The sequence below is a fragment of the Condylostylus longicornis genome, unplaced genomic scaffold (genome assembly GCF_029603195.1).
Source record: "Condylostylus longicornis isolate FDR11 unplaced genomic scaffold, ASM2960319v2 ptg000055l, whole genome shotgun sequence".
NCBI classification, from domain to species: domain Eukaryota; kingdom Metazoa; phylum Arthropoda; class Insecta; order Diptera; family Dolichopodidae; genus Condylostylus; species Condylostylus longicornis.
The window spans coordinates 3,125,249-3,140,527 of record NW_026578024.1 but is presented as its reverse complement, the minus strand read 5'-3'; the positions used below and the strand labels follow the sequence as shown (position 1 = coordinate 3,140,527).

At 25.3% G+C, this 15,279-nt stretch overlaps 1 protein-coding gene across 2 annotated transcripts in view; it reads right to left on the bottom strand.

The window, feature by feature from the left end:
- Positions 1 to 519: 519 nt before the first annotated feature.
- LOC129611674 (octopamine receptor beta-1R-like) overlaps positions 520 to 15,279 on the bottom strand; it is a 31,809-nt gene continuing 17,049 nt past the window's right edge. Inside the window, exons 6-9 of one of the 2 annotated variants that reach the window (XM_055524935.1) lie at positions 2,497 to 2,633; positions 2,232 to 2,414; positions 1,908 to 2,061; positions 520 to 869 (exon numbers count right to left, since the gene is read on the bottom strand). In XM_055524935.1, the coding sequence (XP_055380910.1) occupies positions 723 to 869; positions 1,908 to 2,061; positions 2,232 to 2,414; positions 2,497 to 2,633 (621 nt within the window). In that variant the 3' untranslated portion in view covers positions 520 to 722. Of the gene's footprint in view, positions 870 to 1,896; positions 2,062 to 2,231; positions 2,415 to 2,496; positions 2,634 to 15,279 lie in introns of both variants that reach the window. The other variant, XM_055524936.1, reaches the window with a different exon arrangement.

The window sequence follows — 15,279 nt, the reverse complement described above, 5'->3', positions numbered from 1 at the left end:
CGATGGCTATAAAATGTAACAATAAGTTTAATATTAAAATTACACGAGTATAAAATCAAAATGTGTTCAAAATAAAAAAAAATTTGAAAAAAACACTAGTAAAAAAAAATTAAAATATAATTTTTTTTGTTTGTTATTTTATTATTCTTAAAATATTGTTGTTGTTGTCCTTAATATGCTAATATTTTTTGGGTTTTGTATGATTTCTTTAAATTTTTTCTTTTTGGTTTCTTTTTGTTTATAGACTTTTTAAAATTAAGGTTGATATCCTGTAGACAGTACAATAACTATAAAGGATCAATGTGTACACACACATCATATACATTGTTTTTGTTTTTCTCTTTTCCACATCATTAATTTTGTCCTTTTCAATGATATTTTCTTATTGTTCTCTATTTAAATTATTTTATTCTCTATATTATTATTTATTTCTCCATTTATTTTTAATAATGATTTCTTATTTTCCTTTTGTATTAATGTTAAATAGTGACATATTGTTTGATTTTTTTTTGGTGTTGATCTGTTATTAATGGTTTTTTTTTTTGTGTATCCTTCTTTACAATATCTTCTATACAATTTATGTTAATTACTCTATATATAATACATAAATTGTATCGTAATATATATGTATGTATATAATAATTATTTATATTTTATTATTTACAATTTATGGATATTATTTGAAAAATTATTTTTAAACATCAATTATTTCAAATTCATTATTATTGCTGCAATTGATAATTTGATGAAAAATTTCTGGAACGGATAATATTCATATGAATTTCAGATGATGCTGTTGAATGTAAATATGGTGGAAGATCAGCACCATCACTTACTTTACAATTCATTATCGTGTACGGGCAACAAGACTACATGATTGTTTTATGTTAAAAGGAAAAAAAAAATTAATAAAATTAATTCATTTGATAATTTTTTTTTTAATAAAATCTACGGAATTTTGTTAAAAACTAATTTGAAAATCTATTTTCTATAATTTAAAACCAAGTAATTTTCAAATAAATGCATTATACTAAACATGAATGTTAAGTTAAAAACAAAAATGCTACATTACAGCCTTTAATAATGCATTTACCTTCGATTAAATTTGAATAATAAGGTAGAAATATTAGAAAAATTTAAAATGTTTAAATGAAAATAAGACTAAAATGTTGAATAGAATGAAGAATACAAGCAAATAAACAAAGATCAGTTTAGGAAAGCTTAGAAATAAATAAGAAAAGTTGCTCAAATTCAAATACAATATAAACAAAATTATAACGAATTTTGTCGAATTCGTGAGAAGAATTCACGGATGAGTTTAAGTCTATTTGTTTATATTATGTTTGTTTGATTAGGTTTGAAGTTTTTATGCAATTTGAATTAATTAATTAAAAATTGGAATAAAATTTTGCAAAAATTTAATTGAAATGCAAATAAATTAATTTTGTCAATATTGAGTGTTAATTGAATAAATAAAGTTTTTTGTTTCAGCCAAATATATTTGGCACCATCATACATGGTGCAAAAGGCGTAACAAACGAAAATCTATTTTTGCATTTGATATCAAAATCACTTGCACATAGAGCAAAATTATGATGCAACAATGTAATTCAAGTACTGGATGATTAGAAAAATTTTAATGTGAATTTTTATGGAACAATCAATGGTCATGAATCATTTTATGAATCGATTAATGGTCATGAATGAAACACATGTATACATAAGTGTATTATGAATATATTGTGTAAATTCTAGTATTTAATTTAAAATTTAATTTTTTAAATTGAAATTTTATACTACTGCTACAAATATCTACTGTTTTTCCAGTATATTATATTGCATTGTCAAAGAAAAGTTATAGAAAATAGAAATAGGTGAAAAATAGGAGATACTTACTTCCAACTTACCTTCAATGTTTTTTTAAATGCTGCTCGAAATTCGCGATTAAAATACGCGTATATAATTGGATTTAGAGCAGAATTAAAATAACCTATCCAAAATAATATACCAACAACAATTTTTGGCGTCATACATTCATCACATAACGAGGATGTAATGTACCTATATATAAGGATAAAGGAATCAAAGAATATTTTTAAATATATTTTAAGTTTTGTGCCACTAAAATTAATCATGATTGCACAGAATTATTGTATGTTATTCATGAAATTTGTACGAGTTTTCCAAATGTATTGTGAATATGATGAAATTCTTAGTTTAATTCAACTTACCATAGAAAAAATGGAAGCCAACATAATAAAAATGCACTCATTATGATACCCAATGTCCGTGCGGCCTTTCGTTCTCTTCTCATTGATGTTATTGCCGTTTGTTCAATTTGTATACTCGGTCTAGGTACTGGTATATGATTAATTTGTAAATGTTTGTCAAGTAATAGTGCCGCAACTCTAGATCTATTTTTATATTACAGTTAAATAATTTAATGTATTTAATTTTAGAAGATCAAGAGAGAAAGAAGAAATTTTTATATTATACCTATATAACATTCGTTCTTGTCTATCTGCTTCACGATATATTTTAAAATACATATAAATCATAACTATTCCAGGTATCCAAAAACTAACTGATGAACTAATAATTGCATAGGATTTGTTAACTTTAAATTCACAGACCTGCAACGAAAATAATAACATCAAGAAATTAGATTGTATTTATTATTAAGATTTATTATCACGAAAGACGTACATTAGATTTGGGTTATACAATTTGTAAACTTCTGAATAATTCATGGTTTATTTTTAACAAACCCAAACTTAAAAATATTAGAAATGCCATCTTTAAATTAATGTTGAAATATTACCATTTAAAATTTATGAGTTGATTTTTTATTCATAAACAAATTAATAAGGTTTTTAATTTATGTTATTAAAAATGTGTGAGGGAAAGGAGCTTTGTAATGGGCATTTCATAGAAAAAAGTACTGCCTTTCAACAATACTTTTGACCTTATTTAGTACATAGAATTTAAGAAACCTATAAGGAATACAAAAATCTGATAATACCTAATAAATTTAATGAAAATTCGAATGAAACGTGGCCTGAGTACATGAGGTGAAGGAACAGATTTAAAAATAAACCTTAAACAATATTTATGTGCAATTTATTAAATTTTGCTTTAAATTAATTGTTTTACAAAATTCGTTCAAATTATAATTTATTAATATAGGTAACAGTTGTGAGGAAACCTTATTTTTGGTATTTTAAATTAATTTAGTAATAAAATCATTTTTGAAATTAGGAAGAAATGAACATTTATTAATTCATTCAAAGTAAATAATGTTCTTTAAATAAAATTTTACAATTTATTTATGGCCGATTAATTTTTCATTTGAAAAATTTTATAATTTATAAAGAAGCTTACATGTATGTGGGTATTTGTGTACTCAATTCAATTTAGATTTATTCTTCTTGTATTTTGTTCATTCAATTTTCAATCTTATGGCATATAAGGACTTTTTTTTATTATTTAAAAATATGATATTGAAAAATTTAAATAATATTGTAAGAATGTTTTTGAGTTTTTCACTCAATTAGTTGATCAAATTTTCTTTCCTTTAGGTGAATTTTTTTTTACCTTCTATATTTTATAAGTTTTCTTTTTGTTTTCTGCTTACAACATTTTAATACTTCCATTTTATTTCATACTCGTATGAATAGCATTTTTTCATGTTGCTCAACATGTGCTTAAAGAGTAGGTTGAATTTTTGGCAGATATTTTTGTAACAGAACAGTACGAAAGTGGGTTTGATATTTCCAAATTGTGACTGAAGTATGATGTGCATTTTCTTAATTATTGAAATAATGACCATAATTTCGAAGTTAATGTCAAGTTAAATAACTTTCTAATTGAGGTACTGCCAAAACAATATGTCCCTTGTGTAAACCATTTGTCACTCGTTTAAAGTTTTCGAAATAAATTTTTTATAAATAAATTTATAGGGACCTTCAAAAGTCAAGCCTAGGTATTGTTTGAAAATGAAACATGGAAAAATTCAAATTTTTTGATTTTTCATTATTTTTATTAAAAATATTCTCGTTACGCATAAATGTTCTATGGTCGACGAGGATTTAATCTGTCATACAAAAATCAAAATTTTCGAAGACCCGCTTATATATTATCATATGAAGTGCTCTGTCTGAATGTAGTTTGTCAGCTCTGGAATTGTTCTAACTCTGTTGAAATACTTTAGTGCGATTTGTTAATAAGCCATCAAGTGCAAACTGCTGATTTAATTGCTCAGTTTCATCTAAAAAAATCCTAAGAAAAATTTTCTTTTCGGTATGTATGGGAACTAATTCTTAACTTTATTCCGGCATAATATTTTTGATGTTACAACATATTTTTCTCACAACAAAAAATTTCATTTTTTCCTTGCATGACTTATGTTTTTTTATTTTCGGCAAAAAAAAATGATATTTGGTACATATTGTTATTTTGTCATGTAACAAGTTCATCCATTATGGTAGAAAATATTTTAATATACATATTAAAATGTATATGTATGAGTGTATATGTATATGAATGTTATTTGTACGTTAAATACTGGAAAATGATTTGAAATTAAATTTACTGCTGAGATTTAAAAATAAAAGATTTTACATAGAATTTCCCACGTTAGAAATTGTTCATGTTATGCAATGACTTGGAAAATAATAATAAGAAAACCATAAAAATAAGTGAAATAACAGTTACGAAAATTTCACTTAATGTAAAAGAACAAAATTGCTGTAATACAAAAAGTTAAAAAAAAAAATACAAAAATAAGAAGCTTTTTCCTTAAATCCATTTGTTTTATTTAATCACTTGAGTACATTATTAGGAGGGAACCATTTGTGAATAAAAAAAAACTGTTATAAAATTTATTTAACATTATTAGTTTTAAACAGTAGGGTGGTAAATTTTGTGGATTGGTTTGAGGTATAAAATGTTCTGGGTATTAAAATAAAAATTATTTATGAGAAGCTTGCTAAAGAAAAATTTGTATTAAAGAAGTATTGTAAAAAAGACATTTTGTTTTAAGTAGGGTAGCGTCGTTCTGGACCTAAATTCAGTTTTCTTTAAATTGTAACTTCTCTCAAAATTAAAAATTTATGAATATGCTTTAATTTTACGATCCCGACTTCAACGCAATTTGTACCGAGAGTTATATTTAAGCCACAAAATGGGAGGAAAACAGATTGTTCTAAACAAAAATGCGAATTATTAATTTGATTTGAAGGAGCTTAAATATTGTTTTTGATTGGACACTATATTATATATCGTATTATTGAGATGTAGCGAGTTTTTTCAAATTTGGAAAAAATTGTACGATTAACATTCATAACACTATCATATTCACAATCTTAATAATATTTTCGCAGTCACATTTAAAAAATTATTATATGAACTTTATGTCTTTGACATTATTTTGTGATAATATGCGCGCTATTCCTTAATAATATCCTTGACAAAAAATAAAAAATAATAAATGCTAATTCTTTATTTTTGTTTTTTCATTCACTTAAATATATTTTAGCACACATTTATTTTTGTTTTAGATATTTTTCACATTAGAAAATGTTCCTTAAACATTAAAGTCACCAATATCCCGAAAGTATTTTCCTATTTCCATTTATAAGAAGGTGATGGAATAGAAGGAGAATAGTAGAATTTTATAATGTTTTGTTTTCTTCTCTCAATGATAATTTGTTGGTTTATAGTATGTATATGATTCCCTTTCCTTCCATGCTAGTGTTTAGGATTTAAAGAAAGAAGAAGACAAAAAAATTGGGTAAGAGAATAGAAAATTTATCTTTATCTTTACAAGAACTACGTGAAAAAGAAGATAAAAAGATGGGTTTTTTGTAATTTATTTTCTGTTTTATAATAAAAAATTACTTCATGTCCTCTTTACGTCAAAATATATAGAATGAGACACATGACGCAGGAGACATAATTGAATAACAACGAAACAAAAAATTATTCCGACACAAATGTAGAACGAAAGGAACATTGTTTATGCATAGAGTTAATACAAATTTATGTATGTAAGTGTATTTATGAATTTAAAGAGATAAATGAAGAAAAGTTTAAATAAACAAAATAATATCCTTTTTTTGCTGTCGTTCTTAAATCTTGTATACTTTACTTATATATAAGAAAAAAATTAAACAACAATATGTACATTTCATTGGTTTTCTTTAAAAAGTAGATGATAGCTTTTAGAATATTTATTTTTATACCACAAAATGTGTAATTTCATGCATATATACCAATGCATATCCACACATTCATACATGTTTTGTATGCATAATAATACAAGAAATGTCCTTATTTTAAAATGCATAAATATTTTTCTTTTACATTTTTATCTGTCTATCTCCCTTTTTTCCCCTCCCTCTATATCTCTGCCATCGTTTCAATGCACATTTAATAGTTTTTATCATAAAAACACATACACTTTAAATATCAAGAATATTTGTTTATTTGTGTGTATTAGGGAGACATACATATACGAGTATAGTTTGGAAAATAAAAAATTTAACAATATGACTATTTAGATTATCTTATATTTTTTACTACCATTTATAGCTTTTTCCATTCACATTTTATAGAATTTTTTGTTATAAATATATACATAGATATTGGGTTACATAATGTATTCATACACCATGCACGTACATACATATTATATTGTATGCATGTACACTATTTGTATTACACTATGGTGACTTAGAAGAATGTCAAGGTTAATATTGTTTATAAAGAAAGTTGCTCTTATATTCTAGTTTTTCTGTTCAAGTTGTTTGTGTAAATTTTAGTAGAATTAATTGTACACAATTGTGTAATTAGAATTCTAATAAGGATATAAAGATCAAAATAAAACAAAATATGGAGAGTGAGAGCGTAGATAGAAAAAAAAATATAATTAATTTATTAAAAGAAAAAAAAAATAATAATGAAAATCAAGACAAAATTAAATGTTTTAATAAGGTTTAATCTTTCTAATAAAGTTGTATTATAAGTAATATGAATTTAAATGAAATTTGTGTGAATATGTGTACATATATATATAAATATATTTTACAATTATATTATGTACAAAATCATAATGTATGTACACAATATATAAGAAATGATGGTGGATATATACGTCCTCTCATCTTTAAAATGAAGAGAGAATTGTTTTAGAATATTAAAATGTGAAGTGTATAACAGTTAAAATTAATTCAAATAGATTTGAATCTGAAATATCAGTTAATTGAAAATGAATGAATGTTCTGTATAGTTGAAAAATTTTTCTTCTTTTTAGAATAAAGACAGAAGAAAATTAAAATAATCACTTTGGATTACTGGGGGAATACTAATTATAATAATTAAAAATTTTGTAAAATTTATTATTTAAAAGAATTTTATTTCTATTTCAAATTCTGTAATATATTGGATAGCTTAAATTGTCAGTTGATTGCTGTATATGAAGATTGTAGGCAAACAATATTTACTTTCTTGATAAATATAATTTTATTTTACGTACCCTTTTAGATGTACCAAATAAGATGAAAACTTTCTGAACAAGGTCATTCTTGTTATACCGAATCAACCAGGAATCAATAAGGGAAGTATTGCTATCGCACAAAATTGTTGTTTTTAAACTTTCAATTGAATAATAGAAACGATAATGAATATAGACAAAATGCTCTGAATACTCTTCTTTTACGCCTCAATTTCAGCTGAATAAATTTTAATCAAAATCAATATTTCTGTTAACTCAAAAAACTTATTGAATCGATCAAGTGACGTAGTATATCGGAATACAAAAGTGAACCTTAATACTGCCTAATCTACTTTAATTTCCTAATTAATAAGGTATAATAATCATAAAATTAGCTCAAAATCTTGTGCCGTAGTTCTATTCGCCCTTCATCAGAGGATTGAAAAATAAACTCAGATATGTAGTCGACATAATTAAATTTTTTCATTTAAATTCAGTCTGCTGACATAAAAATTCATTCCTTACTCTATGTCATATCAAAGTGGTTCAACAATATCTAAAGCATGTTTGTGTAGTCACAAATCTAAAGCATGTTGTGTAGTGAAATCGTTACTGATGGCGTATCCAAGGCTTTCATTGCAAAGTATTTAATTCATAAAATTTTAACATTAAATAAATATTTCAAAAAATACTGAAATTATATAAAATTTTAAGTTCCAGAACATCAAAATGCCCTTACAAATTTCAACAAAATAATAAATCAAGTCTTAAATGTCATTATATTTATCCTTGTTCAGGTATAAATTTCAATACATGCATCGTGTTATTATAAATACACATATAGAACGATGAATATTATTAAAAAAAAAAAACAAGAATAAAAATGAAAAAATAAAATTTGTTTTCATTAAACAACAAAACAAGGTCATATTACTGTTATATGTGTCAAGAAAATATAAAGTTATAAATAAGGCGATGCACATTTTAATGAGTAGTTTTCCATGGAAATTTCATACGAGCACTTAATTTTTTTATTATTGTTATTTTTAATATGGTTAAAATAAAGTTCAAATGTATGCTTATGCACACATATGCATGTGTTGTATAAGGAGAGACGTATCGGAAAAAACCCAACAGAAGCAATTCTGATAAGGCAGATGTTCATAAAATGTTTTTTTTTCATAGATTTTGCAGTTTTTTGGAAGTGTTTTGAAAATGGAAAGCTCTTCATTTTGGCTAAAAGAAGTAGTAATGTCAGCCCCATCGTATTTTGAAGCCATAGAGAATTAATCGTTGATAGTGGACTTCATTTATTAACTAATATGAGCAAAAACGGGTTCATTTGAACTTATGAGTTGGAAAGAATTATTTAAATTAAGTTTATTGTTTTATTCTTTAATGTTATATTCGCTACTGCATGAGAAGAAAATGGTTTTGCCAGCGCGCGTTTTTAAATTGAATTACATGTATTTGCATCGAACCGGCCCTGGTTTATATATGTAGACATATTGTGTACCTATATTGAAGTGTAAAGAATACTAGCATATTATAATGAAATTCAAAATTGTTATCTTTGTGCACATAATTTTTGTGAAATTAGTATATATACTTGCACATATTTATACGATAAATCAGTGTACAGTATAAATAGGTTTAAGTTTATGCCACTTGTTTCATACACATATTATAATATATTTTAATTATATTTATTTAAAGTACTAAAAATATTAATTTTTCAATTATATGGAATGTCATGATAATAATTATGAGAGATTCACATTAAATCTACTTGAAGATGCACAATTTATATGTTAGTGCATAAAAATTTTGCCATTTTATTTACCATAAATTTTATACGGAAATATATTTTGTACTTGGATGTGGATGAAAATTTAGGTCAAAACTTAATTAAATAGAAGTTATACAGGTGAAAGAAAAGTTGATGAATTTAGAATATAATTGCTTTTTAGAAGTGGTTTTAATAAAATAGATTTATGGTGGTAAAGTTGCTTTTTTATGCAATTTAGGTTAAAAAGTTTAAATTTATTTTTCTGTTTTTTTTTTTGGTTTTTGTATTTAATTTAGAAATTTGCTTGTTTAAATCTTGAAATAGAATGTAAAAATATTTTTGTTTTTGAAATTTCAAAAAAGTGAAAGGATAAAAAATTTTTTAATAGATATTTAAATACTTCTTTTTGGATTATTAGAAAATGTAGTGTAGTGCCTCGGTTTTTCAAAGTAAATGAAAAAAGGGGTCAAATATTACTCAAATACAAAGAGATGTTCTATATTTACAATGAAATTAAGATTCAGTATTAATGTTTAATTGGGTATTAATGTAACAGTACATAAATGATTTGCAGACTACTTTAGGAATATATTGGAATATTCTGAAATTAATGAAATGGAAAGTGAAAAGCAGGAAGTACATTACGGAGTCGTGCAGGGAAGTTCCCTTGGTGAAATAGCTTAAATGAAATAGCCAACCTATTGACTTTAGTAGACAAATATTTATGTAAGCAGATGATTTAGCGATAGTTTACTCAGAACGAATTTAATTTAATTAACCAATATAAACTGAAAATAAATATATCAAAGATAAAATATACGTTGAATTGTAATTATAGTAATAAAATGGATGAAATTTAGCGGTGCTTTACAATAAAAAAAGTGAACAGCCACAACAGCTATTTTGGATGAAAAGCAGGAATCTTCAGAAAAACAGCAGATCTGATAAACTAAGACGACTATAGTAATACGGGGTGTGATTAAGTGTGATTAAGGGGATCAATATATAAGACAAATACGGACACTACAAAATAAAGCAAAAAAAATTTGTACCAACTCGAAATAAGAATACCAACAGAATTCTTATACACAAATTATAACACTTAAACCGTACGGTAATAATTTAAAAAAATTGCAAATCGAAGTTAAAAATCACTTGCAAATCGAACTTAATTTTTATAGAAACCGGGTGCTAGCAATATATTTCATCGTGCGATTCAATAATTCAATGAATTATCGGAAACTTTTGATAATTGTGAATAAGATATTCAAAAACATTATTAAATTCATGTTATATCATAATAGGCAAATAACATACACACTGTGGAATACAAAATATGGGAGATACAATAATGTTCTGTTAGTCGCATTTATTTGCAAATTTATTTTCAATTTTACCGCTCAAAAAACATTCATACAAAGTTTATCAATTAAATGTATAATAAATCCGAAATTATTTTAGGTTTCCATCCTGTTCATTGGTGTTTTACATGTTTATAATAACCTTTTATGAAAGTCATTATACTTTGAAAGTGGTTAATAAAAATTGTTTCTTTTTTTTATTTCACAATTAAATTTCAACTCTGAATCATTTAATTGCTCCATTTTCTCCTCTTTACTCTTGTTTTTCTAAAATAAATTTTATTTAATTTATTGTAAATTGTAAACAAATTAAATATTTAAAAATAAAAAATAAAACAATATTTTAGGACCAAATAAACCAATTTAAATAGTATTATTTTTTTTTTATCTTGAATATTTTCCTCTTAATAGGATTCACACACCACATAATAATAACAATTTTCAAGGATTCCAATTAAAAAACAATAAAATTGCATAAACATTTTCAGTACCTCTACATATAAATACATTCATATACGTTTGTACCTAAATATAACAGTTTATATTTCTAAATATACAAAGTTATAAAAATTCGATAAAAATTTAATTATTGAAACTTTGCAAAAAAAAAAAAACAGAAAAAAAAATAAACAATAAGATAATAACAAATAAATAAAGGAAAAAAAAAAGCCAAACAAAGTTGTATAAAAGGAATAAAAAGGACCCAACAATAATATGTACAATAAAATTTTGCAGGAGGAAAGAAAACACATTCTTCATAATAAAAAGTTTGAAGAAAAAAATAACAAATTCAACAAAAAAAATCTAAAAATAAAATTTTAACAAAACAGTAATTTTACCGTTGAAAAGATAACGGTAGTTTTTTTTTTTATATTGAATGATTTTAAAAATTTCAGTAAACGAAATGATTACCAAATTCACGTCAGTTATATAATGAGGCATGTAAGGAGTTTTTTTGGAAAAGTGTTGCCACTACTGTGATAAATAATAAACAAATAATTCAAAATGAACTATAGCCATCTGGTCGTGCAGGAGTGATACAAGGGTTCGTTGCTGGTGAAGGGCGATTTGAGTGTGGTCTTTGGTCTCCTGACGGAATACTTCCTCATGCGTAAGATATGACCTTCGGGTGCATATCGGGGCTATCAGGATATCCAACAGCCAGGCCAGCACCGCCTTCGGTCTTCGAAGCATCCGTAACAATACAATACGCGTGAGAGTTTCGTGAGACTATTTCCTTATACAATTTGCGATATATTATGCTTGTTGTGTTTGATTTGCCATGTTGAGACAATGAAATATCTATGTAGCGCTCTATAGTATATCTCCTCTAGTAGAGGCAATTAGGAATGTGCTGGTGTGCTCAGATAAGACTATCAAGATCGTTTGGGTTCCAGGACACTGTGGCATTTTTGGTAACGAATACGCTAGCCGGGAAGCCAAGCTAGCTATAAAAAGTCCAACGTACGCCTCAAGAGTTTATTTTAGTGACATAAAAGCGAAAAGTATCGAAAGACATATCTTTCAGGCTATAGACAGGCGAAATGGTGAATGTGCGTATCCCGTTCTCTGCTAGTATGTATTTTTCTAGAAAAATTCTTGAGATTTATAAGGCAGGTAGGCCAGCTTCTGTGATCCGGCGGGATTCTTCTATAAACTTTGCGTTGAAATTGGTTTTCAAAGTACCTGATTTTCGGTCTAGTGCTTGGTGTAACTTAACTAAAAAGGGCCATGCGATATGTCTTGGCAAACCAACTAACTAACTAATTGCAATTGCTTTTTTTTCTGAAAATATTCAACTCAATTGTTTATGACCACTTCTAAAATAATAAAGCGCTCATCCGATCACTAATAACCTTGAGAAGTCTTTTAAGAACTGTATCGAGATATTAAAAAAAAACTTGGGAAATCTAATGGCTCGAAGCCATTTTAAGTTCTGTTTTAACAAAATGACAACAAATATGATGAAAAGATCTGGACAAATGTGGTCATACGGAGTAATGATGAAAAGGTCACGACGAGATCTATAATCTTTCTTACGGGAGATTTTTGGGAATGAGTTCTGAAGATTTCTGGAATATTGTAAACAAACTCAAAATATATCAAACAATTTTAAAATTTAATTTCACCTATAACTTTTGAGTTTTATATTACCTTTGCTACGGTACCATTGAGTTTGCCACAGTCAATAAAAATTGTTATTGAAAGCAACAGACAAACAAACGTATAAAGTTTTGAAACAAATATATTTCCTAAAACTTGACTATAAAACATAAAATTTTATAGTGTTTCATTGTATAATGTAGCTTGCTTGTATATAGCTGCTTTTTTTCGTCTGTTTTAAGTGGATTATAATGCACAAAAAAAAGACACATCCATCTAAATTAAATATCCTTTTCAAAAATTAAATTTAAGTGAAATAGATATTTGTGGTTTGTATTTATTTCATATACACATACTATATATAATATTATATAGTACTTATTGTACTAGCTATGTATATAAAAAATAGCAAGTATCTACCTACACTGAAATTAAAGTTTACTTTTATTGGTAATACGATGGTTAAAGCATCATCTAAGTAATAGAAAATGAACATCATTTATATTGTTGAGTTCAAAAGTGTATATTTTTTATAAGTATGAATGATAGCAATGTACATAAGTACATGGCGGGGTATAAATTTTTTCTGCAAGGATTTTCAATTGAATTTGTAAGATGATACAAAAAAGGAGAAGTATAAATATCAAATTTTTAACATAAATGATGAACCATAAAATTGTATGTTTTTGGTAATAAAGTGGCTACGCGGCAAACTATATTATACTTCGAATTATATGAAATAGTGAATATCATTTTAAAATGAAAATTAAAGTCTCAATTATAGGATTTTAAACTTTTATCGAAATTTAAGCAAAAATTTAAGAATTTTAGAGTTTGAAAGCTATAAGAAAAATTAACGTCTACCGAAGTATAAGTAAAAATTGTGCTAATTGATTTCCTTTTTATTAAGGTACAAATTTAATTGTCGTCTCTCTTAGTATTCTTGAGTAAAAGAGTAGGTGTGACAACACAAACTACCGAGGCAATTATAATTAATTCAAAAAAGATTTTTTTTTGTATTTCATTTGAAATCATCAATTTCTTTACTACTGACTATATAAATTAATTTTGAAGTATAAAAGATAACAATGCTTGAGTTCAAAGAAATCCACGTGTGCAAAACCTTTATATTAAAAACTTTATTTATTTGCGATTGACCCGTAATGATTATATCTCAAGGATATCATTATTTTTATGAGGCAAATGAATTGGTTTTTATATGATCACATACTTATTATTTATTATTTTTTATTTTGCCTTTTATTATTGGTCTTAATAAAAAAAAAGAAAAAAGTTTTTCTTCAATATAAAAATTGCCCCTAAACCTTGTATAGGCGTAAGTATATGTGGTCTTCGTTGATCTTAAAACGAAATAATTGAGTACTAAAAATATTGCTGAATTACAAAAAAAAAAATGAAGAGAAAAAATAGGAATTTCTTCAATGTCTTTTAAGACAAACAATTTTATTACTTTGTCTTTATTTCTTACATAAAGGAAAACCTTAAGGCAAATTGATATTTTCATCTATTAAAACGAATAACATAAAGGAAATGTAAGATCTTTCAATCATAATCTAAAGAGTTACTTTATCCTAATTTAATATAAATAAAAGTTCAAATTTATAAAATTAATTTTGTTGAGATTTCAAGTTCAAGTTTAAAGTGTAATGAGAGCATAAAAAATTTCATTAATTTTACAAGCAACTCTTGATTTAGAAAGTTTCTCAATTTTTTTAAATTTTCCGCCTATACGTTTTTTATTCAGAATTTCTGAATATTAAAACGATTTATATATACATACGCGATCATTTATGACACTGCTCATATAGATGCAGAGTTTCTAACAACTAAAATTTCCACTAAATTTGATTAAAATTAGTTTTTTTATCCTTCAATAAAATACTCATTTAAGAAAGTCTACTAAAATTTGCGTCAACGAATTACTTTCTACCCGTTTAAGACATGTCCGCTCATTTCGCGTAATTACCCACCACTTTACATCTATGGTAACGGCCATATTACAGTGTTAATTCATTGGAATAATTTTTTTTCACAAACACATGAACATTAAAATTGTTCACCTAACGCTATGCAATATTTTTTGAAATGTTATTTTGAGGAATATTTGAGATAATTTTTGAATAAACGATTATTGACGTTATGTTTGCTTATCATAGGGTATAATAATAATATTAGAGAACACATTTTATTTATAAAAACCTCGAGCAACTTTTTGTTTCATAAGTTTTTTTATTTTTTAATAAATTAAATAACTTTTTTCTTTTTAATTCCCTGAATTCTTAGTGTTTAGACATTTAAGATAAAAATTCCTCCGAAATAAATTATGGTTTGGATAAGTAAATTGCAGCTGTGTTAAAGTTTTACCCGAAATTTTAAAAATCTATACTACAGATACATTTACAATAAAATAAAATGTTATTTTTAAAAATAAATATTTTTGGTTAGTTTCTAAGAGACATTTTCATTGGAACGTTATAAATTCTCATAGCTACACAAGGGAATGAATGATTTTA